Below are 24,821 nucleotides of genomic sequence, written 5' to 3'. Positions count from 1 at the left end.
ATTTTCACATTATAAAAAAATATCCTCAGGGCACAGCAAAAAAAAAAAAAATTCCTGTGTCAGCAGTAATACTGCAACTTTCTGGAGAAAAGCAGAGCTCCAGAGAGTGGGAGGCAGCCCCAGGTTATCTCATCCCTCAGCCAACACAGGCAGAGCTCCATCACCCCAACCCCTCCCTGCCATGGGCTGGCACTGAAACACTGCTGAGGCACAGGCTGGACCAGGGAGAGGCACCAGGTTATTCCAGCATTATTCAACACCCAGATTTTAATGAATTCGGGTTTTTTTGAGACCTCCAGGGCATTCCTACAGGTGGGAGGACAGCTGGACCACAGACAGGCACACAGCCAGGAGAACACACTGAGTGCCTCTGGAGCAGGCTTTTGTGAACCCTGTGAACTTCTGAAGCTCTAATTCAGTGACTAACTCCTCTTGGAATAGCAACACCAGCCTGGCTTTCCTGTTTATGTGTGTAAGCCATGCATGATGCTGATATGGTAACAGCTCTCACTCCTGGCTGCCAGAGATTGATCCACACATACTTCTGGTCCAGCTGCCATGTGATAAGTCACAGCAGAAGTGTTTTCCTTCTTCTGGAAAAAGGAGTGAAAGTGCCTGGAGGCACGAGCCAAAGGTCCATTATCACCCATCCATAGTGAACCAGCAACAGCCACTCCAGCAGAAAAGCTGACACTATTCCAACACATATCCAGGGCTGGAAAGAGGCAGCACATCCCCCCCAGCACAGCCACAGAGCAGCTTTTCCAGGCTGGCAACTGCTCACCTCGTGTGGCCAGAGGCTGCAGAAGTGCTAAAACACCCTTAAAGTCAGTGAGACTTGAGTCAGAGAGACTTGTAAACCAAAGCACTGACTCAATACACAGAGAGCACCTGGCTGGAAAAGGTGTGATTCCATGGACTAATGCTTTCCACTCACAGAGGGTGTGACTGGAGGAGAGAAACACAGAAAACTGTCCAGGAACTGTCCCAAAGCCAAGTGCAGGAGCACAGCCCTTCCCTCCACTGGGTCACCACAGCCCCAGGAGCCTCCTGGCAGCACTCACCGATCCACAGCCTCCACATCAAAGCAGAACCTCTTCTCAATGGAGTCTGTTTTCCGCCGTGTGCAGGATTTCAGGGTGACAGCTTCATCTTCCCCCTGAGAAGAGACAAAATCAGGTGAGGCCAAGGACAACCCAAAACCACAGGCCTGTCCCCAGCACCCACCGCTGTCAAACCTGGGGGGATCTGGCAACAACACCCTGCTAGAAATATCTGTTTATATCTCTGACAGGAGGATTTGGTTTTTTACCCTTGTTTAGTCCAAAACCTTTCATGAGGAGCTTCCCTTCAGCGTGCCCACGATTCAATCTGTGCATTAAGCACTACACCACCCATTCTTCATGTGGGCAGGTAGTGCTGGACCACAACTCTAGGGCAAAATCAGCTTTACTTTCCATTGCTGAACAACACTCCACAGACCTGCTGGCAGTTTGCACTCCACGCTGAGTTTTTGGCAGCACTGTGCACACAAGGACTTTTAACAGGAGCAAACATGTCTTAAAATGTTTATTATATAGCAAAGCAATGACAAAACCATTCTCCCATCCAGAGAATGCCTCTCTGCATCCAAGCTGTACTGGATTTCCACAGGGCTGAGCAGAGATCCAGCAGGATCTGTGAGCACTGCTGTCCTCTGCTGGAGGAAATCCTGTCTCAGCCCCTGCCAGCACAGACACTTCTGCAACTGTGAAATTCCACAGATGACTTAAGAGAAAATGAATTTTGAAGGAGTTCCTGGAGACAGACACTTTTCTGGGCTCTCTGTGTTGTTCCTGATGACACCTTGGCTGACCACCCTGTTCCCTGACATCACCATTTTTCCAGGAAACATATTTAGAACCACTTAGATTGGAAAAGACCTCTAAGATCACAGAGTCTGAAAGTTGCCCAGAACAGCCAATCCCACCTCTAATCCATGTCTTCACGTGCCACAAGTACATGCCCATTACATCCCCCCAGGGAGGGTGACTCCCTGGTTCTTATCCATAAACTCCTCCCCACCATTCAGCTCCTGACAACCAAAACACTCCCAACACACAGTCCTGCTCATCCCACTATGGTCTCTCCATGCTGGCAGCAGCTTTCCTGTGGCTCCCAGCCCCTCCTGCTCATTGCCCATGTTGCAGGCACTGCTGTAGATGCTCTTCTGTTGGGACTCTGAACCTGTCCCATTTTAGGGGAGAAGCCCTAATTCCTACCTGACTGTTCTCTCATGTGCTCCCGTGGTTTCTAACTCACCAATAACTCTCCTGTCCCAGACAAGGGACCCAGCAGAGACCCAGGAAGGCAGAAGAGCTCCCTACAGGGCTTCTCCCCAGCTCCCTGCCTCTGATGCCCCACAGCCAGCACAAGGCTGCTCCTACTCTGCCCAACTCCCTGCCCAGAATTCAGGGAATGCCCCTGCTCCAAACCCACCAATACCCAGCTCTGGCCACAGCCCAAGGTCACCAGGGGCTGATAGCACCTATGACCCACAAGTGATGGGTCTCCTCATGCAGCACCTTGGCACCTGCTCCAGCCAGACCCCAGAATTCCCAGCGGTGCAGCCCCAAGCCCCCCGGGCTATTCTATGCTCAGATGTCCACGGTGGTCACCACTGGCAGACCCTGGCATTTCATGCCAGAATGGGGCAAGCCACAAGTGCAAGCACAGCCCTGGAGAGGGGCTCCAGCCTGGCCCTGGAGAGGGGCTCAGGGTGCTGCCAGCAGCTCCCACACCCCTGGGTGCTGGGAGAGCCCTGAAATGGGAAGGGACCAGACAAAACACAGTACAGCCACTAGTGATTACAGGGCTGGGATATGTTAATGCTGAACTATAATGAAGATGCTCCAAGGCAAGAGGAAATTAATTTTAGAAGCTTCCCTGCCCACAGCCATCTCCCCGTGCCAGCAGGAAGCTGTGTGGGAGCCTGTCCAGCTGCCCCAGGCACTCCCCAGCAAGGGGATTGTGTTTGCAAACCATCCCAGCTAGGAACACTGTGGAGGGGTCTATTGTTCCTGCTGAACAGAGCAGCAAAGCCAGCCCTGGATACAGCCCTGGGAGCACTGGGACACAGCATGTGCTGGCCCCCACACCCACTGCTCCCCCTGCTCCTCACACCCCCTCGGGGCCAAGGGGAGCTCCAGGCTCTGCTGTGGCTCTGTCAGAAACAAAACAACTTCATTGGCCAAGTCACAGATCATAAGAGACTCACTGAATGGTCTGGGTAGAAAGGGCACTCAGAGCTCATCTTGTTCCACTCTGCCATGGGCAAGACACTTCCACTCCACTAGGTTGCTCCAAGCTCCAACCTGGCCTTGGACAAGTCACAGGCATTGGAGAAGGAGCAAAACAATGAACAGGAACAAGAGACTGGGGAGCAGGCACCCACAGAGCTGGAGCGTGGTGGGTGCACGTGGCTGGCAAAGATCTGTGGGCTCTGGGGGTTTCCTGTCTTTTCTTTCTCAAACCAGGTGCCAAGTTCATTCCCAGTGTGGCAGCCACTCAGCCTGGAATGAATGCTACCCACTTCACTGCATTTGTGTCACCTTGCCAAAAAGGTGACACAGTTTGAGCCCTGGGAGAGCCTGCAGCCAGCAGTGCCAGGTGCTGCCTGGCAGAACCCAGCCCTGCTCCCTTCCAGCATTCACCCCTTCTCCTTCTGAGAACTCACCCCTTCTCCTCCTGAGTACTCACCCCTTCTCCTCCTGCTCCCTTCCAGCACTCACCCCTTCTCCTCCTGCTCCCTGCCAGCACTCACCCCTTTTCCTCCTGATTTCTGGTCAAAGGGCACCATGGTGATGCGCTTCGATTCCCTCTGGTAGGTGCAGTAATGCTTCACCCAGGAGGTCCCAAAGTGACCTGCAGAGCAAACACAGGGTTCATGCCCAGAACAGCCTCAGTGCCCTCACATCAGAACCTGCTATGCTTAACCATCATTTCACATGCCAGACTCTTGTACCTAAAACACTTTTATGAGGCATAGGCAGTGATTCTCTCCCACTGGGCCAATCGCTGTCTTCCAGGGATTCTGTACCTGCTGCATCAGCCTTTCTGATCCTGACAAACCCCTTCCCCAGGCTCCCACCCCCCACATTCCCCAACACCTACGCTTCTCCTGCACGTAGAGATACCCCTCCATCGTGTAAGGGCTGATGTTTTTGTGCTCATGGGGATTCTCCTTCATCTTCTTCATCAAAGCTTCAACCTCTGACCTTGTTCCTTCAAAGCGGTTTCTTGTCTGCGAATTAAAGCAGGAATGTCTTCTGCAGTGCAGGGACCCGTGCCTGGCTCTGCAGCACGTGGGGTGGGGCTGGGCCCCTACAGCCCTGTGGGAAATGGGACTGGGGAGCCCAGGGGCAGCCACAGGGCAGGTTTGCTTCCTGGTCCTGGATTTAAGCTAAAGCAAAACTATTACAACAATTGGCAAGGCCTTCCAGCACTTTAAGGGGGCTTAAAAAAAGAGGGAGAGTGATTTTTGACATGGGTGAATAGTGATAGGGGAAGGGAAATGGATTTAAACTAAAAGAGGAGCGATTTAGATTGGGTATTAGGAAAAAAATCTTCCCTGTGAGGGTGGTGAGGCTCTGGCACAGGGGGCTTGGAACAACCTGGGATAGTGGAAGGTGTCCCTGCCATGGCAGGGGTGGGACTAGATGAGCTTTAAGATCCCTTCCAACCAAAACCAGTCTGGCATTCTGTGATTAAAACAGACCAGGAGGTGAGGTGGATCTCCCAGACACTGACAGCAAGAGGCACAGGGACACCCTGGGCACAGGGACACCCAGGCACACTCACATTCTGGATGCTGATTGTCAGCTCTGTCTTGAAATCACTGAAGTCCTTTGCGAGCTCATAGCCATGATGGTAGAATGTGAACAGCCCCTGCAGAAAGGCCAGCAGCTGCATTGGGAAAAAGCAAATGGAGATAGTCAGTAGAGACCCAGAGCCAGCACGGCTGAGGAGAGGGGACCCTGCAGCCCCCCAGGGGCTCCCTGGTGGGCCTTCTGTGAGGGGCTGTGGGGTGAGGCTGGACCCCCTGGCCCCTGCACTGCCAGGGCTCCCCTTGGCCCTCCCTGTTTCACCACACCACCTTCAGTTTTGTGCAGGCTGAGAGCTCACTTACAGGTTCCACAAATTCAAACATCTTCCTCTCCTGCACCTCCTGCACCTTGAAGACATATTCCAGGGAGACCTCGTAGAAGTGCTGCCGAACCAGGTCCACCTGGCTGTCTGCCTGCAGAGGGGTTGGAGAGGAAACAGGAGCTCAGGAACGACCAGAGCACACCTGGTTCTGATGGGAACACCCCCCCAGCAGAGCAAAGCCAGCTCCAGCCCCCAGTCCCAGCTGGACAGATGGCACAGCAATGAACATAAACCTGATCCACATGAGCATGCTCTTCCTGTGGTGACCCACGTTCCCACCTCCCCAGCAGCTGGGTAGAAAACACACAGCAGAGGTGAGAAAAACGGAAATCATTATGACCTTGACAAGTAAAGGCAACTCTCCCTTTTCTGGAAAGCACTTTGCCTTGCCAAGGATGCCACATCCACATTTCACAACTCCACACTGAAATCTCTTTCTAAGATAACCCCTCCCTTGGTGGGTCCTGAGCCACAAAAACCACAAACACTTCCCAGTGGGCATGGGGGAACAGGAACCAGCACCTGAACTGGGAGCTGCTTCCAGTGGGCTGCAAGCTTCTCCTGCCTTCCCAGCAACAGCTGGGCTTCACTTATCTAAAATGCTGCTGTTAATCAATAAATACAAGGAAAGACAATGGCTGTCTGCTGTGCAACTTATGAAAGTGATGGAGGAAGAGGCAGCTCACTCAGAGGATGCCTTGGTCAGAGATGGCCCATGAGAGAAAAGTTTCTGCGTTCAACAGCTGCATTTATGTCTTTTGTTTTGTGAATGGAAACATTTAATTATGCATTTGAGTAATTTATAACCTGAGATGTGTAGAATTTGTGCACTAAATACACAGAGAATGTAAGACAGACATACTGCCTGTCAGTCAGGGTCTGGGTGGGAGATGCCACCAGATGGCACCAGCAGCCAGCACTGCTCCAACGCACCTGCACAGCATCCAGCATCAGAACACATCCCAAACAGAACCCCAAACAGAATCCCACATGGCATCTCCAGGCAGCCCCACAGGGCCATGCTCTGTCCAGGGCACAGGATCACAGCTTTAACCACAATTCCTTCCCATCCCATGCCCCATATCAGCATCATCTAAAACCCAAATTAACCAAGGGCTCAGAGGGTCATTTGAAAGCCACAGTTCCCTGGGACTTGTGGCTGCTTCCACATGGGAAGTTATTTACAAACCCCAAGGACTAGGCTGGCTTGCAGGCACCTCTGCCCAGGTTCTGTGCCCTCCTCAGCCCTGATTTGCTGGAAGATGATTACCTGTGCCACAGGTATTTCTGCTCTCAAGTCCCCAGCTCTGCTGGGCACGGGGCCACCACCTGGGTACAGGAGCCCCTCACCCACCAGTGCCCCAGTAAGGGATCAGCAGCACGCCAGCACCATGCCCAAAGGCAAGGACACACATCCTGCAGGACCAGCCCAGCTCTGGGCCAGCACCAGGAATTCCGGACTTGAAAGAAGGCACTTGTCACCTTAGCTAAGCATGTCCTGAATCACTGATGGCTCTTGGAGAGTTTAAGGCACTAAGCCCCATCCCTCCTCCCCTGGAGCACAAAGCAGAGCAGCCACTTGCAGAGAAGGAGACCAGACATCCATGATTTGTGCTGGCACATGGCAAGCCTGCAGCAGAACCAGTTCCTTTCTGTTACACTCTTTAATTATAAACCCTTTCTCCTTTTTGATTGCTATCCACTTTGGGATCTCTCTGATTTACTCACCAAAACAGCTCTGTATCCTTTCATTACAGGAAAAGGGGAAAACCCAGCACCCGCAGCCAGAATGAGGGAAAAAATGAGTTTACAGCCAGGAGAATCATTGTTACAAGCTGTGTGAAGCACTCAAAAAGCTCTCCAAAGTCACAGCGAGGCATGGAAACACAGAGGTTGCTCTCACCTCCTGAAGCTGGGATTCTTTCTTCTTGGAAGACAAGTTCAAGTGCTTTTCTAGGACACCACAGTATTTCTCAGTCTCCTTGTCGTATTTCTTTTTGGCATCCTACAAAACAGAACAGAAGTGTGACACTGAATACAAGGGCCCCAGAGCAGCTGTGACAGCATCCTTCTGGCACTGGGCAGGGTGGCAGTCCCAGGTGGGAGCTAACAGGAGACAGGACCTGGGGGCAGCAGCTGGAAGCAGGTGAGACTGCTTTTATCTGCCAGCATCAGGCAGCTACAGGAAAGCAGCTTATGCTGCCAAAACCCAAGGCTTGAGGGAACCCCTCCTCTACTCCTGGGGCCCGGGGCTTGGTAAAACATCCAGATCCAGGTCCAAAAATAACAGAGCCAGGGAAGTGCTTTCTAAGCAGAACATGATCACAATTCCACATTCCACCCCTGCCACCCCTTGCAAGAGCTTCTCCTCTGTGCCACATGGGACACAGGTTGGTTGTAGCAGGAGTGTTAACGATGCCAACTTCATTTCCCTTTGCACCTCTCATCCCACCCCAACATGTCAGGACCAAATCCATGCCATCACCTGCTTGGGAGCAGGTCAGTTCTGGGGCCTCTTCTCTGCTCTGTTTTCAGCTGCACGGGGCCGGGTTGGGCACTGCTGCCATGCAAACACAGCCCCAGGCATTGGCATGAGCTGCTTGCAGGCAGCAGCAGGTTGTTATAACAACAGGGGAGCCACAGACAGTGGTTTTCATTTCGGAACAAAGGCAGGAAAGAAAGAGGGGGGGCCAGGCTGTCTCACAGCCACCCTCAGCCACACCGGCGCTTCCCCGTCCTGCCACAAGTGTCAGAGCTCCCGTGCAGCCCCAGCGAAGCTTTGGGGTGGTGAGTGCAGGCTGGGGGACTCAGGAAAATGTGAGCCCCTCCAAGAAAATCCTAACTCTTCCTTGGAGTAAGGAAAAAAAGTTCACTTTAGATGGTATGCAGTTTTTTGCCCTCGGAACATTATTTGGTTGTGGTGAACTCAGAACACTGAGGCACTTCCCACATGTCCATCCTAGAGCAGCATGCTCCTCCTCCCATGCCCGAGCCCACCCTGCAGTGTGCCAGGTCCTGGCCAGCTCCGGGCCCAGTGGCTGGGTTACCTTGGCAGCCCCAATTTGCTCCTTGCGGAACTTCTCCAGCGGCGTGATCAGCACCTCGCTGGCATTCTCGATCTGGGGGCAAAGACAGGCACAGCTCAGCTCTGCTGCTCCACAGCCTTTTTTCCACGGAAAGCCTCCCACAGCCCCCAGGCACCCACAGGCTTCACCCCTCCCTCTCTGAAAACCTGTGAGCCCCCCAGCACCAGCACCGCTCTCCAACAGCAGGACTCCATTCCTGATGCTTTCCAGGTGTTTCCCCGCCAAGCCCATGCTGTCCTTCCTCTGCCCTCCCCTGCAGCTCCACCCCAGGCGAGGGAAGCAGCACTGGGGCTGGCAGTCACTGTCACCACGGTGTCCTGGGTGCCAGCAGCCCCTGCTCCCAGGACAGATGGGGCCGTACCATGCGCATCCGCTCGTCTTCCAGGTTCCGCAGCACCGTGGCAAACTCTTGCAGAGACTTGGCTGGAAGAGACATAGTCAGCACTTAACAATCCATTTTAAAGGAAAGCAACTGCACAGAGGGGTTTTTTCTGTCTGTGCTTTGGGTGGGGGGGTTGGGTTATTATCATCTTTGCTCTCTCCCTAGAAAGGTTCCTGCTGCCTACAGAAGCAACTGGCACCAGAGCATCCCCAGGACCAGGCTTCCTCCTCCAGGGAGCAACATCCTCAGCTCAAACCTCCCCTACCCAACAGCCAGTCACGAACCAGCCCCACAGAGTAGCACTGGCCTCTAGCCATGGCCAGCACACGATGGGCAGCTCCCCAGCACGGGCACGGCACCAGGGAGACCTGGATGAGGAGCTATTTCTGCTGAGAGACTGGGCACGATTAAACAAGCAAAGTTAAATCAGGGCTAAAGCTTCTTTGCTCTCCTGGCTCCAGATGATGTGCACAATAAGCTCTAAAAGTTCAGCTGGGGCAGGAGCAGCATGAGAGAGGGAAGAGGCTGAAGCCACTGCCCTGTGCCAGGAGAGGCTCCCTGGCAGAGCCAGGCTTAGTTCAGGGAGCACTGCCAGGCTCAGCACTGCTGATTGCCTCAAGCACAGGATCCTGTGCCCCAGCAGCAAGGCTGCTGCTCCTCTGCTTCAGAGCACAGCCCTTTGCAGTGTATCCAGCCACAGCCACCTCCAGATCCTCCTCTCCAGTACAAAACATCCAGCTAACTGAGATGGTTTCAGATACGGGCAATCTTCTCCCTCTCCTAGCTGGCAGGGACAGATTTAGGCCAAGAAGCAATCACTGATTCCCTGGGGAAGGCTTTGCTGCTGTTGAACCAGGAGGAATATGCTGCACCCAGACAAATTCCTGGACCCCTTGGTGTCCTCCTGTGTGTTTCCCTGCTGTGCCCTGCCCAGGGATGTGGCTCCAGGAGCTCCAGGACTCACCTATGCAGATCTCATCGTCCGTCTCGGCGTCGCCGATGCAGCGGAATTTAAACTCATTGAGGGAATCTGCGAACTTGCGCTTGGCAGCTGACAGGTCTGTGAGAGCAGGAGCAGGAACACAGGGATGTTACAAATGGGAAAGTCCCCCAACAGCAAGATGCAGGCACACACATGATCCCAGCCAGGAAATACCCACAGGGAAATACCCTGGCACAAGTGAAGCTCCAGAGTGCTGCCCCTCGGCACACACCCCAGGGACAAGGTTCTGTGGGGTCCCTGACAGCACCCCCAAAACACCCTACAGGAGATGAAACCTCAAAATACCAATAAGAGCCACCCCAGAGCTCAGACCTAGAGCCATGGGGCAGCAGCAAATGGTGACACACAGTGACACTGCCCCCCCAAGAGATGGCACCTCTGCCACGCTCCTGTCCCACTGAGGGAAGGCAGCAGCACAGAGCTTTATTGCTTCCCAAGCTGCAGACTGTGCCCGAGGTCTGGATCCTATTAAGTTCTTACTGGCAGTGACCTGAGTGGATCCAGGATTGGCTTTTCAAACCAGCCCTGCTAACCTGGCACTCAGACACTCCAGGGCACTGTGGGGTTGCCGGTGTGAGGAAGGCACAGTGCTCACTGTCCCGTGCATTTCTCCACCCAAAACCCAAAATTCCATGGGTTTTTTTCCCGTTCCCAGCACCGGTGGAAAATGCGCGTGCACGCAAAGGCTGTTTCCTGCTCTCAGACACCAACAGCCAAGAGATAACCACAGCAGAGTCCAAGTGTTTTGCTTTCCCCATGGGATAAGGGAGCTGGCAGCTTTCTCCAAGCATTAAAGCTGTTTTCTCAGTACTGCTGCTGACAGCACTGGGGTTAATCCTGCCCAGTTCAGTCCTGGCTGCCTTCACACAACTGCTTCCTAAGGCAGCAGGAAATCACCCAGCCAAGGCAGGCAGGGAGAGGGAAATCCCCGGGAGCTTTCCCAGTGGAAAAGTACAGAGGGGGCTTCTCCAAGGAGAAGGTTCACACATAACAAGATTTGCACTTTGCTCCCTGGAGGATGGAACGAGCATGGCTTTTACACCCTTCCCATGCCTGGAGCTGCCAGGAGTCTCCATGGCACCTACAGAGCAAGACACGATTTTTGGGGAAACTTCCCAGCTGCTCTTGGTCAGGGTTGAGAAGAGGGACTCGGGAGGGTGGGAGGGTTTGTTCCAGCTCAGCACAGGGCTGAGCAAAGAGCACTGGGACGGCTCTGCCTGCTCCTTTCCACATGCCCGTGCCGGTGCCAGCAGCAGAGCAGCCTCCTTCCCTCCCCACAGCTTGCTGGAGCAGCCACAGGGCTCGTGGACTCTCACCCAGTCCCTCCTTCCTGCCCTGCAATAACCACAAAGATGATGTTAATGATTTGAGGGGCCATGTCCTCCCCCTCAGCCCCTGCTGGCCCCCAGCCCCCGACCCTTGGCCACATTCCATGTGCCACATGCCCACCTGAGCCAGGCCTGATGTGCCACCCCTCGTGCCCACCGCTGGCTGGGCAGCACCCCAGAGCTGGAGGCTGCTGCAGCACAGGGATGAACACCTGGGGGGACCCAGGGCAGGGGCACCCTCTGCAGCTCCACCTGAGAGTGAGGAGCGGGTCAGGGCTCCGGGACCAGGCACGAGCCAGAGCAAAGCCAAGGAGCCTTTGGAGCCAGCAGCACTGACAGCAATGGCCCATGGTGCTTATAAATAGGCAGGGGAGAGGCAGGGGAGAGGGAGATAACTGCTGCAGTGACAGTGATAAAGGGTAAAATTAGCAGCAGGATCAGCCAGAAAAGGACAGAGGGGCACCCATGCTCACCCAGGCCCCAGCATCCCTTCTTCCTAAAAGCTGGCACCCCTCAAGTCCATTCTGGGACAATACCCCTGCAGTGGAAGCAGGAAGGCACAGGCAGAACAGGGCAGCCCCTTACGAGCCTCAGCTCCTGAGGGTTCTTCTCCCCCAGGGATGTGAACAAGCAAACCCAAAATCCTGCAAAGGCTCAACAGAATCTGCTGCTTCCTCTCACACATGAGCAAAACCACCCAGACACTGCACATGAGCCTGGCAAGTTTTCCTTCCAAGTTCTCTGCCGGCTTGATGAGTCAACCACAGCATCAGGGAAAACCACCACAAAAATAAATCTTTCTGCCTGAGCAACACAGCCAGCTCAGGTTGCAGTTATCATTATCATCATCATCATCACCTTCCATGGCTCTCTTTTCCCACCTGGGCTGGTGAGAATGGGACAATCCCTTGGGGAAAGTCCCCTTGACAGAAAACTGGCACACACAAGTCCACCTGCATAGCTACAGCAAGCAAGGATCTAAATAAAACACCCTTTTAAAAGTAATGCATCTTCCCCATCCACTGCATCTTCGACACGCACCTCAGGACAGCAGGAAAGGGGAAGGCTCCCAGCAGGGCAGAGGGCAGCAGCCTTTGCTGGCAGCAGCCTGGGATAACCCCTGTGCCTGTCCCTCCTCCCTCTCACCCAGCCCAGGGGTCACCCCACTTTCCTCCTCCCTCTGCAGCCAGGGAACCAGGCAATTGCTGGCTGAATTCCATCACAGCCACACACCTCCAGCTCCAGGGCTCCCTCCAAACCTGGCTGAAGGGACCTTCAGGAATCCTGCAAGGGATCAGCAGCAAGGGATCAGCCCTGTAGCCCTGTGCCCCCCCTCCCTCCTCCTACTGGGAGTTCAGTCTTTCTGGGAAGTGGTTGCTTTTTACATAAAAAGCCTCTTCCAGAGGAATTTGGAACTACTGAGAGAAGCAGTTTGTAGGAGGAAGTGTCATGATTTCCCAAGCCTCCTCCATGAGTGCAGCACCCCCAGCACTATGGGGTGACCCCACTCCAGCCAGGTCTGCAGGCAGCACCCCAGAAACAATGACCAGGACACTGAGGGCAACCACAGCACATCCAAATGAGATATCAGGAAGAACAAATGCCCCCCTCTCCCTGGTCCTGCTGCCTGGTCCAGAATTGGAAAGATCAGATCACACAGGGAAAAGTGAAACTGCTGGCTCAGAGATGGGGACTCTCCCCAGAGCTGACTCTGCTTTGCTACATGAGCTGGAAAGAACAAAAAGCTCTGGATCAGCTGGATCTGGGGCAGGCCATAAGCAGCAGGACGGGGGCTCAGGTTAAAGACAAACCTGCTGCTGTGTCTGGCTATGAAGGGTTAATGCTGCTACGAAGGGGGACCAGAGGATGCTGCTGCAAAGCAAGCTCTGGGCTCTGCCAGAGGCTGTCCTCACAGGGAGCTGCATTTCTACACTTCCTGCAAAGAAAACTGCTTAATAGCCTGTATTTAATGTTCAAGTGGACAACAGGAACTGAGACTCCTGCCCCTTCCTTCCCCTGCAGCAAAGAACAGCAGGCTCAGGCTGGCTGTCCCCTGCAAGCCCCCACAGAGGGACAAGGGGACAATGCCAGCCCCTCTGCCCCAGGCAGGGCACAGGGAACAGGACACAGCACCTGGCGCCTGGGGCAGCACCTCCACAGCCCCACAGCTCCCCAGCCAGCACAGAACAATCCCAGGGCTGGGATGGGGAACCCAGGGAACAGCCACTCTAATCAGCAGCCAAACTAGTGGGATTACAGCCTGCCAAGGGGGCTTAGGAAACAGCAATATGGTGTGTGTCCCCACAGCAGCCAGGGCTGCAGCACAGCATCCCTTCTGGGGTCACACAGCACTCCTGCAGCTCTGGGATACTCAGGGAAAGGCTTTGGGAAAGGTCAGAGCTGGGCAAGGATGGATGTGAGCACTCTGCACAGGACACTGGTCCAACCTGGCCCCGCAGTTCGTGCAGGAATCCAGCAACAAGAACCTCATGCCTGAAAGCAGCGTTTGCAGCTGCCAGTTTGGAGTTCTACCCGCCCAGCCCCAGCACTTGGGTCAGCACCAAGAGTCAGGGCAGCATCATGAAATGCTTCATTTGCTCCAGAAGGTTTAAATCCCCTCTCTGTGCTTGGCAGCAAGGTCAGCAAAGCCCTGCTCCTGTGAGACAACGTGCTCCTCTGGGCCTGGCACAACCCCAGAGCCACTGCCACACAGAATTAACACTGATCTGTTTATTAAACAACTTCTCCACCAGGTGGTTGGAGTTAATCAGTGATTTAGGATGGGACGGCAGCTGCTGGCAGGTTCCCCCTCTGAATCATCGTGAATAAATGTATAAAACCAGATGGGCACAGCCCACCCCAGCTCCAGCACAGCTTCTGCCATCCTGTTTTGCACAAAAGCCCATGGAGAGGCTGCCACAGCTTGGTCTGTGCCAGAGATGGAGGTTAGAGGGTGACAAAGACAGCAAGGTGACCCCAAGGACCAGGGCCACGGGCACAGTCCCTGCAGTCACCCCAGGCAGGACAAGCATCGCTGCTGTAGCCCCACAGCCCCCCCCAGACCCCATTTTGGTGCCTTTTCCACACACACAGCCTCCAGCTGAGCCTTGTCTCAGCAGCACACCCAGGGAAGCCAAATCCCACCACTTCATTTTACCACGGGAAGTTTACAAACACACATTCCCCACAAACCACGCTTCGAGCCAAAAATCCCAAAACCACTCAGATGTGCTAAAGCACAAAATAACCTGAAGCTCTGCCCAAGAGGGCAGGTCCAGGAGGTGGCACAGCTCTGGCTCAGCCTTGCTCTGCAGCCAGGGGAGTGCTGGGCACTGCTGCCAGCCCAGGCATCCCCATCTGCCTGGGTCCACACAGCCAGCGTGGCTCCGTACGGCAGAGCTCGCCAGAGGGACAGAGGACCCTTTGTGGGCTGAATGGCACCATTGACCAGGCTCAAACAGCAGATCAGATCTGAGCAACACGCTGAAGACATGGATTACTCCCGTGGTATTTGAAGAGATAAAGGTTGAAAAACAAAGTTATCCCTCGGAAGGGCTGCCTGGCTGCACAGCTAAAATTATCCCCCACTGCCCACCAGCCCGGCCACGTCATCGTGCCACCCCCAAATCAATAATGCCTGGAGTTGTCTTGGGAGATTTGCCAGGCCAGGATGTTTTCGCAAAGCTTCTCAAGGTTCCTGATGGAAGGCACTGGAGGTCCAAGGGAAATGAAGCCAGAAGGACCATCATGGCCCAAGCTGCCAGCCCAGTGTGACATCCTGCAGCAGGGCCAGGGCTGCAGCAGCTCCTGACTCAGAGACCACTGAGTGGGGAGAGTGGCCAGAGGTGACAATGCCAGGTGAGGACGAAGGGCAGCGATGGCAGATGGAGTGACCAGGAGCTCTGGGCACTGCCTGCGTGGGCAGCCACAGGTGCCTGGCAGCAGAGCCTGCCCTGCAGGCAGCCAGGACATGCAGGAAACAAAACCCAGGAATGATGTAAACGACCCCCGGAAAGGCTTCCCATTCCTGGAGAGCCTGAGGAGACAGATGTCTGCAGCTGCAGGGAGGCACAACCCAACACGATGGAGCAAGGAGCAGTGGGGCTCAGGGAAACACCAACCTGCCAGAGCCCTCCTGGCAGCACTGGCAACCACTACACACCCCCAGGATGATAAAGGGCCCAAAGCCAGGTACCACCACGCTGGCAGGCAGCTTCCATGCTGACCGTCACCGTGTAGAGAACCAGCACATCAGATCAGCACAACCCCCCAGCACCGAGCAAAACCCTTGGTGACCCCTGCCCAGGGGGCTTCCTGATACTCTGCACCAACATGGCAACATCCCAGTCCTCCACAGCCCCTGAGCATCACTGCCCACAGCTCCTGGAGGGGCACAGCCCACCTGCCCCCCAGCACAGGGCAGCATCCCCCCGATGCCATCCCCGTTCTCCTGGACACGGAGCGTTCCGTGCACTTTAGCAGCAGAACAAAATGAAACGGGATTTCTCCACTTCCCCACCCAGCTCCCACGTCTGGCACCTTTCCCTGTGCTTATTTTTGTTCACATCCTGGTGTTGTTTTATGTCAGAACCCCCCAGCCCGTCCCAACCTGCAGCCACAGTTTGCCAGGCAAGGAGCCAGGCGTTGGAGCAACAGGAGCTCAGGTGGGAGCAGGCAAGGGCTCCAAATAAAATCAAATGTAAATATTCACCACTCCAATACAGAGGAGAGATGCATCCAAACAGCAAACACAGGCGACAGCTTAAGTGCCTGGAAAACATAAGGGACATGGTAATGAAATGGAAAATTACAGCCCTGGCTGGCATTTCCATGGGCAGCCGGCTGCACGAGCGAACAATGAGAGGAAGCAGCAGTGAAAATCCCTGTGTCCCAACCAGGCCAGGGATTTGGGCACAGTGCTGGCTCAGAGAGAGGGATGTCAGAGCTGCTGAGCACGGCTGTCCCACTGCAACAAGCACCTGACCTTCAAACCCCAATCCCTGACTGCCGTTCCCAAAACAAGGGTTTTGAATATGGCATTTCCTCTCCACCTCCACACTGCCCCACTGCTCCAGGCAGGTCATGTAAATGCCTCCTGCCTTACACCTGTGAGTAAAGTGCCTCCCAGGGCAGGATGGAATGCCAGGTTTTACTCACAGTTCCCCACTGCCCTCACTGGGGAGTGTAGGTCAGTCCCTATTAGCATAACACTGCTCCAGTAATTGTAGCTTTTCCCCCAAGCCTTCCCCTCCAAGTGCCAGGGGTCGTTCAGGCTGGGGATCAGGAGAAATTTCTTCCTGGAAAGAATTGGTCAGGTTTAGGAAGGGGCTGCCCAGGGAGGTTGGTGGAAGCCCCCATGGCTGGAGATGTCCAGGGAAGGACTGGATGTGGCACTCAGTGCTCTGGGCTGGTTGACAAGATGGAGATGGGTCACAGGTTGGATTTGATAATCTTGGAGGTCATTGGCACCCTCAATCATTGTGTAATTCTGTGATTCCTCTCCAAACCCTGGCATGACCCGCAGGAAGGCTGCAGATGTCTTTACCCTTGTAACCACAATATTTCATCGACTGGAGCCTGGAATCACATTTCATTAGGACAGAATGCCCTGCCTGAGACAGCTAATCGATTTAGAGGACACTAATCCAGAAGAAATTTGCTCCTGACCCAGGCAATGCCCATTAGTGGAGCAGAAGGGGGTCTGGCAGGGAGGGCAGTGCCTGCAGGGGGGGGCTGTGGCACAGCAGATTGCCTCAGGCACTGGCCCCACCTCGGGATTAGTTTGTTATTAAATCTAATTAGTTGATTGGTGATAGCCACAGGGAGCCTGCTTGATTTCTCAAGGGGCAAGCACCAAAACATTGGGGTGCCCAGGGGACGATGGGCCCAGAGACCCCCGTGCCCCAGGTGGGGAGGGGACCAAAGTGGGCAGGACAGGAGACATTCCTGGCACATCCCAGCCGGGCCATGGCACTGGGCAGTGCCTCCCCTGTCCCACCTCTCTTGTGCCCATCCCAGAGGCAGCAGCTCTGGCCCCAGCCAGGCCAGGGAAGCGGGGTCAGCTCCCAGCCCCTCCAGAAGCAGCTCTGCACAATCTCCTTCCTTCTCCTCCCAAGGAGGCTGCGGAAATCCTTTTGTCGCCGGTGCTCCTCCACCTCAGCTGTAAGAACAGGAAAAATCCCACTGTGCTTGCAGGAACATCAGTGGCAAGTGAGTCAATTTTTCCTGCTTCGGCAGGAAAAGAGAAATATAAATTAAATCTCCTGCAGAGCACAGGGAGGCACGCAGGGTGAGAACAGGGATGCACAGCCCAGGGCGCAGCACAGAACCATGGAATTGCCTTGGTGGGAAAAGCCCTCTAAGATTCTCATGTCCTGCTGTTCCCCTTGCACTGCCAAAACCAACACTGATGATATGATTGTCCTCACCTGGAAAACCCCTCCAGGGATGCTGACTCTGCCCTGGGTAGCCTGCACCCAGTATCTGACCACCCTTTCCAGGAAGAAATCTCTGCTTTTAACCTGGGCTTTCTCCCAGAATTCGTGGGAGAGACACCCAACGCTCTGCTCTGCAATGGTTGGGATTTTGTAAAACATTGCTTAGCAACCGGTGCTCAACGAGGGCATCGCTCTGGACAGATGCTGCTTCAGCAAGAAAAAGAATAAAAACCCAGCAAAGGGACGCCATCCCAGGCAGAGTTAGGAAAAGGCACACACCAGCTCTTTTTACAGGTCACTCGGCCCAGAGAACCCTTCACACTTCCCTCATTGTGCATCACGCAAGGCCAGACTGGTTTGGCTTGGAAGGGACCTTAAAGCTCACCTCACCCCACCCCCTGCCATGGCCAGGGACACCTTCCACTAGCCCAGGTGGCTCCAAGCCCTGCCTGAGGGTGCAAAGCACAGGGAAGGGTGAGGAGGAGGCAGCACCCAGCCCTTGGCTGTGCCTCAGCCCCTGCACCACCGCCCCACGTGCCAGAGCCAGATGGTTTGGAGGCTGGTGTAATTCCCACAGCTCCAGCTGGAAACCCGCCTGGCACCATGGCACACACAGCCCTTCCCCCTCAGTGCCATGGTCCCCCATGGCACAGAGCATCCCTGGCACCCATCGTGTGCCATAGCCCCATAGCTCCCATCAGCTGGTGGGCACAGAGGTAGGGGAGCAACTCCCAGTTCCTCCAAGCCACCCCTGGGACCATCCCTGCCATTAACCCCTGGGGGGATGCCCTGGAGATCCACCCTTGTCAGGAGCCCACCAGTGCTTGGGAGCAGGTGGAAGCACCTTTGGCCAGGAAAACAGGGGAAACATCCCTGTCCCAGGAAAGCAGGGAAAACATCCCTGTCCCCGCCGGCGGTGACAGCCGCTCTCGTGCCCGGGGGAGGAGGAGGGGGATGATTCACAGCAGAGTGAACAAGCTGTGCAGGTTCCCTACAGAGCTCCCCCTCCTCTCCCACCCACCACGGTCACGCTACAGCTACTCATCACAGGGCTCCTCAAAAGCCAGGGATGCAGTAACCCCAGCGCGGGGAGGGATGCCTGGCACAGCCTTTCCCCTCACTGTCCCCTCACTAGATGCTGCAGAAGGGGCCCAGAATGCCCCAAACCAGAACCACAGCATGAGCAGGGTTTGCCCCTCGGACACAATGGGGGGACTGAAGCCCCTCTGTCGTGGTGCAGGAATGCCAACCCCTGAGCAGCCCTGCTCTGGTTTGTGCAGGGATGCTGGCATTGCTCCTGGCCTTCAGGGAGAAGCACACCATGATTTTAGGGTGCCTGCAGGGACAGGGTGCAAAGGAAGGGGTTGGTGGTCCCCCTTTTCCAGGTCTGGCAGGCAGCAAGGGCAGAGCCCACTCGTCCCATGCCATCCCTGCTGGTGAATCAGCCAGAGAAGCACCACGTGTGCCAACCTGCAGAGAGCACAGGGACACCACAGAGACGCTACGGGCACTGCAGCCTCCCACCCTCCCCTCAGCAACCATGGGAACAGCATTTCCTCACGGATTCCCAATGTCACTGCGAGCTGCTACCAGCAATACAAAGGAAAAAAAGAAAACCTAAAGAGGCCACCGCTCCTAGCCCATGTCTGGGGCACACAGGTGATGCCACACATGCCACAGGTGATGCCACACACCTCTGGGTCTGGCAGCATTGCAGAAACAAATGGAGATAGAAGATTCAAGCTGTGCCAGCACATCTGCCTTGGGAAAACAGCCTCCTGACCCAAATCAGACAAATCTGCTCCATGCTGGAAGCATGAGCAGGACACAGCATGTAGGTGACTCCTGATGCTGGAGGAACACAGGGACATCCAACCTGGCCCTTCACATCCCCTTCCAGGTCCCCCCACCCCTGTTCAGAGTCACTCCTTGGACACAGGTGTGCACCACAGGCTCCAGCAGCTCTGGCAGTCCCAGCCCCTGGCTCTCAGAGCTGCTCTTTGTCCCAGTTCATCCCCTGCCATCCCAAAAGGCTGGGTTTAACCCTGGGACACGTGCTCAGTGCAGGCCCTGCTCTTCTCCAGGACTGGGACACATGCCCAGAGGTGCCCTGTGGTGTGCTCCCAATTAGAGATTCCCCCGGCCCTGTTAATGAGCACAGTGTCAGCACAATGTAAAAGATGTAATCATGAACACGGGCTCTTCTGCACACCCCAACCCTCGTGCTCACCAGGTTCCCTGTTAATGCTGCTGACAGCCCAGCCCCAAACCCAGCATTGTGGGATCATGGCTGGGGTGGGATTCCCCCAGGAGATGGAGGAATGTTCCCTGGGGATGTTGTGAGGATCCTCCCACACAGATCACAACCCTGGCAGTGCACACGGGGAACCAGTGCAGCCCCCAGCAGGGCGAGTTTCCCCCTGACACTCAGGCAGAGCCAGGTGGGATAAGTGTGCAGCCCTCTGGAGTCAGCACAACCATCCCTCCAGGGCTCACAGAGCAGACCCACCATCACAAAGAGCATCTCCCAAGCAGGAATATGTTCCTATCACTAATTTCCACTGGGGAAGAAGAGAAGGATCAACTTGTGCCAAAGCTGAAGCACAGTATTATCACCTGTCCTATCCCCCATTTGAATAAAATCCCAGACAAGTTATTAAAGATGTGACTGCACAAGCCACACAGGTCATGCAAAGGAGGAGAAGTCCTTGGTGCCTCTGGCTCTGCTGGTGCAGGACTGGCTGAGCCACAACCATGTCCCTCCTCCACAGCTCCAAGTATTCCCTACACCAAATCCTAAAGGAATGAAGACAGGAAAAATGCACCCTGACACAGAAGAGCCACGTTACACCTCGGCTGGCTGAACAAAGCAGGAAAAAAACCCCAAAGTAAATCATTTCAGCAGCCAAACCTCAACCCACGTGCTTTCCCTGTGGTTTGTGAGGCAGAGGGAGAGCCCAGGGGGTCCTGTCCGTGCCCCAGCCCTGCTGGGGGGGGCAGCCAGGGGATCCCCCCCCTTGCCCCTCCAAGCATGGAACCAGCTCCTTGGGCAAGGCATGGATGCTCCAGGAATTCCTCCCCTGCTGCAAGGCAGCAATTCCCCGGGATGTGCAGCCACAGGTGACTCACCTGGGCTGTCCCACACCCACCACAGCCCGTGGGTGGTGGCGGCACCCAGAGCTCGGTGCCAACTCGGTGCCATGGCTCATGGCACAGTCCCAGCAGAGCCGAGTGCCAGCGGTCACAGCAACCCAGCCAGGTGGTCACTGTTGGTTTTGCACCCTCCAGAAAGCACAGACAACTCCTCTTCCTCCAAACGAGATTGCAAAGTCCAGTGCTCTCCTGGGCAGGAGCACAGCTCTGAGCACTCAGGTGTGCACCTGCACAAAGAGGGGCTGTTCCTGGAAAGGCCAGACCTAAACCTCTGAACCTTGATCCCTCCGCTCCTCTGTGCAGAGGTGGTGAGAAGGTTTGGGCTGTGACTGTTTTCTTCAAAAATCAGAAGGGCAAAAAGGTTGAAAATAATCTAAGATGGGCTTTGGACTCCTTCTCCCCAGCACCAAACACCTGGGGCACAAGGACCTGTCACCCCAGAAGGCACCAGGCTACAAAGCAGCCCCAGACTGGGATCATGCTCCAGCACACCCAAGGGCTTATTCCCTGCAGGGGCACACTGCACTGTTATCTATACCTGCCCTTTGCCCACCCCAGTCAGGGCTCCCCCAGACCCACTCCCAGGGGTCCCAGTGAGCTGAACCAGGGGCCACGGGGAACAGGATGGGAAAGGCAGTGACAAAGTGACAAAGTGGGCAGTCAGCAGCATCGGCCCCGTCACGTTTCCTTATCACCCGCCTAAGCCTTGTTTGTGCAAAAAGGGAATTAAGTAAACACTGGGAAAAAGTTTCACTTTCGCTTCCAGTCCGTGGCAGCTCCATGTGGGACGGGCACTGCCACCCCAAAGCCATGGGCACGTACACCTCATAAAAGCTTGGTGTCAGCAAAGGCTGCAGAGGTGTGGAACAGAGCCCATGTGTGAGCATATCTCAGACTGGAACACCAACAGCGCCACGAGGAACCACCCCACAGGCCACTGCAGGCACACAGGGGTCAGCCCAGGGACCAGCTCATTAAAGTCACAGCCAGCAGGCACAGACAGAAGGGACAGCACACCTCTGTGACAGCACAAGGCACTCAGCTGGAAGCGGGGGCAATCCCCAGCTGCTCACCACAGCCAGCATGGGACACGCTGGGGGGGGCAGAGCTGGCATGAGACCTGTGGGACAGTGCCACAGCATCTGCCCCAGGCAGCTGGTGGGGCCAGAGGAGTTCCCAGGTACTGCAGGATCCAGGTTCCACCCCAGCAGCAAACACCCCTTGGGTCCTGTCCCTCCCACGACAGTTCTGCAGTGACCTGGCCAAAAAAACAGCTAAAGGAAAAGTGATCCAAAACACCAAACCAGCCCAGCTGTGCCTTCTGGGGCATGGGCACCTCTGCTTTTCCCGTGGGAGCCATGTCCAGCCCGTGTGCCCGTGTGAGGAGGGGGTCCACAGAGCCACCCCAGCCCCAGCCCAGCCCCAGCCCAGCCCCAGCACACAAATTGCAGTTTGTGCCGTGGGAGCATGGCAGCAGCTGGGGCGTGGACGGGTTTGGTGGCTTCAAATTAGTGCCTGGGAGTTGGAAGAAGGAAAACAAACCAGCAGAAACGTGGCAGGGCACCGGGCTGCACCCAGTGCCTGAAAGGGACAACAGCACCATGGGCATGACCGGGACACGGTGCCCGGCAGCGTGAGGAGGAAGGCACAGGGAGGAGGAGGAGGAGGAGGAGGAGGAAGAGGCTGCCAGGCTCAGCCCTGCGCCACAGCACCCCGGAGGGAATGGCTGGCAACCCCTGCACCCCCACATCCTCTGTCCTGATATGTGCTGCCTGTTTCCCAAAGCAAGCTGCGGGCATCTCCACATCACCATCTGGGTGCTTGGGCTCCAGCTCTCCCTCCGTGGAAGCTGGAGGTGATGCCAGCACAGGGATGAGCCACTGGCTCCCTGCCTGCCCCTGGCACAGGCACAGGGACATGCAAAGAGATAAAATCCTTCAGCATCCTTGGTTCTGATGGTCACCACAGCTCCTGTGCTGGAGAACAAGTTTCATGGCATCCAGGCTTCGAGTTCATTATTTATGTCACACTTGAAGTCTCTGCATCTGCAAAACTTTCTGAATAATTTATGGATGGTGGATCAGGGAGGAAGAGGGACACGTTTTGCTGAAAACCAGGTCACTGAATACCAGCCAAGCAGCAAAGGGAGACAATGGAAACAGGCACAGAAACTCACTGGGGGAAAAAGATCCAACAGCATTTCTGTACACACAGACACACACACTCCAGAAATGCCCTTGGCATCTGAGGATATTTAGCAAGATCAGCCCTTCAGCAAATGAGGATAATTTTAAACCTTCTGAATTTATTCTGTCTTCTAAGGGAAGGAGAAAGCGCTGTGAATCATTCCTATTTCTCTCTGTACCTACATTGAGGGCAGAAGCAGGGTAGAGCAGCCCCTTCACCAAACCCTGGCTGTTTGTTGCATGTCCTTACTCCAGTCTCACCATCCCTGCATGCTGGTGTTGCTGCTCCTGCCCAGCTCTGCAGAGAGCTCTTCCTCCCTCTTCATCTTCCTCCCCTCCACCACTCAGTCCAAGCAGCCCCTCACCAACACACAGTTACACATTCTCCCCACGCCTGTCTTCGCACAAAGAGGATGTGAAATGTTCAGCAAAAGATGCAAGAGGAAGGAAAACCAGAGAGGATATTGCTGAGACCTCACATAACTCTGCAGGCTGTCACACGGCCCATGGGCTCAGACACCCTGGGAACCAACCCCTCACTGCACAGGCAGCATGTCCTGAGCCAGGGGTCTGCTGTCCCCAGGCCTGCCCAGCTCCACAGCCACGTGTCACAACAGCTGAGGAGCCTGGAGATAAGGACAGTGAGATAAGGCCACCATGCCCAGCCATGGGGGGACAAACCAAAACCACTTGGAAACACCGCTTAAAAATAAAAGCTGGCTAAGAAAAGCAAGCACCTGGTCACAGTCAGGAATGGCCCCCAGACACCATGAGGGCTCACAGGGGTGACATCCCAGCCCCTGCAGCAGTGACACAGATACAACAACCAGCAACAGCTCCTCACCCCTGGAGCATCTCCATCCCTGCTGCTGAACACTGGAATGGTCTGTAAGGGCTCCTGCAACACATCAGACCTTGGACCTGTGACACAATGCAGGTGACACACATGGGAAGAGCTGGCCCAGATCCCATCCAGCACCAAGGCTCTGCTGGATCAGTGGGAGGCATCACACCTTGAAGCAGCTGCACAACCCCTGAAGTCACTTCTATCGCAGGTGAAGGATGAACAGAGGGCCAAGCATCCCAGCCAGGGAGAGGACACCCCTTCCCAGCCTTCACATGCCCAAACCCTCCCCAGAGCACCCTGGGGACCACCCCAGTGCCACACGTGCCGGGGAGGTGGCAGCAGGGCAGCAGTGCTGGTGCCTGGGCACTGATTTATTCACCAGCAGAATCAGCGTTATTCCTGTCCCTGGAGCCTGGGCACCACTGGAACTCCCCCTCAGGCCCTGTGCAGGAATTAAGGGCTAATCCAGGAACACATTCAATAGAAGCTACAAAACAATTCAACCATAAAAACATCCTTATCTCCAGAGGCCAGCGAGCGTTCTTCCTGCCCGGTGCAGCACAGCCATGGCCACGGCCAGGGGGACAGGAGCCCACTGGCAGCCACGAGCCCACAGGGGCTCACAGCACACCCCAAAATACCTGCACAGACCGTGCCCGGGGGAGAGCACAGGTGGCCACCTCAGCCAGCACCTGCTACCAGCTAACTGACTAAGCCCAGAGACACCTCAGGACTCACCAGCTCACTCCCAAAATGTATTTTTTGTGATGAACAATGCTGTAGGATTTGTTCTGGGATAAAATGAATGCTACAGGCACTGCTGCCTTCAGCAAACACCCCACAGCAGAACACAGCTCAGACCTGCAGAACCATAAATGCACCCACAGCTGCTGGGTTTGAGATTCTTTTAACCCCAAATGCCAAGAGTTGGTACAATGGGAGTCCCTGTAAGCCAGATGTTACCAGCTGCTACTTCAGCACAGAGGAACTACACCCCTGGGGCTCAGTGTGAGATCAGAAGGGGAGGGAGCAGGAATCAGCCCTTCTGGGAATGGACAGGGTGCTGGGAATGGATGGAGCATCACCTGCCCGCACACCCTGGGGTGACCTTGCTGTCCCACAGCCCCCACAATGACCTGGCCAGGATGGTTCATGGCAGGTGGTGCTGCAGGGGCTCCATGGAACCTGTGTTGCGATGCGCCCCTGTCACCC

At 55.3% G+C, this 24,821-nt stretch overlaps 1 protein-coding gene across 2 annotated transcripts in view; it reads right to left on the bottom strand.

Annotated features, from left to right (window-relative positions):
* Positions 1-24,821, bottom strand: part of ARHGAP26 (Rho GTPase activating protein 26) — a 104,354-nt gene that overhangs the window by 78,307 nt on the left and 1,226 nt on the right. For both annotated transcript variants that reach the window (XM_062501958.1, XM_062501959.1), the window contains exons 2-10: positions 9,620-9,715; positions 8,635-8,696; positions 8,235-8,306; positions 7,091-7,192; positions 5,168-5,278; positions 4,840-4,944; positions 4,153-4,282; positions 3,803-3,903; positions 1,065-1,159 (exon numbers count right to left, since the gene is read on the bottom strand). In XM_062501958.1, the coding sequence (XP_062357942.1) occupies positions 1,065-1,159; positions 3,803-3,903; positions 4,153-4,282; positions 4,840-4,944; positions 5,168-5,278; positions 7,091-7,192; positions 8,235-8,306; positions 8,635-8,696; positions 9,620-9,715 (874 nt within the window). The remainder of the gene's footprint in view (positions 1-1,064; positions 1,160-3,802; positions 3,904-4,152; positions 4,283-4,839; positions 4,945-5,167; positions 5,279-7,090; positions 7,193-8,234; positions 8,307-8,634; positions 8,697-9,619; positions 9,716-24,821) is intronic.

The sequence above is a fragment of the Cinclus cinclus genome, chromosome 14 (assembly GCF_963662255.1).
Source record: "Cinclus cinclus chromosome 14, bCinCin1.1, whole genome shotgun sequence".
Taxonomy (NCBI): Eukaryota; Metazoa; Chordata; class Aves; order Passeriformes; family Cinclidae; genus Cinclus; species Cinclus cinclus.
This window is presented reverse-complemented; position numbering and strand designations above follow the sequence as displayed.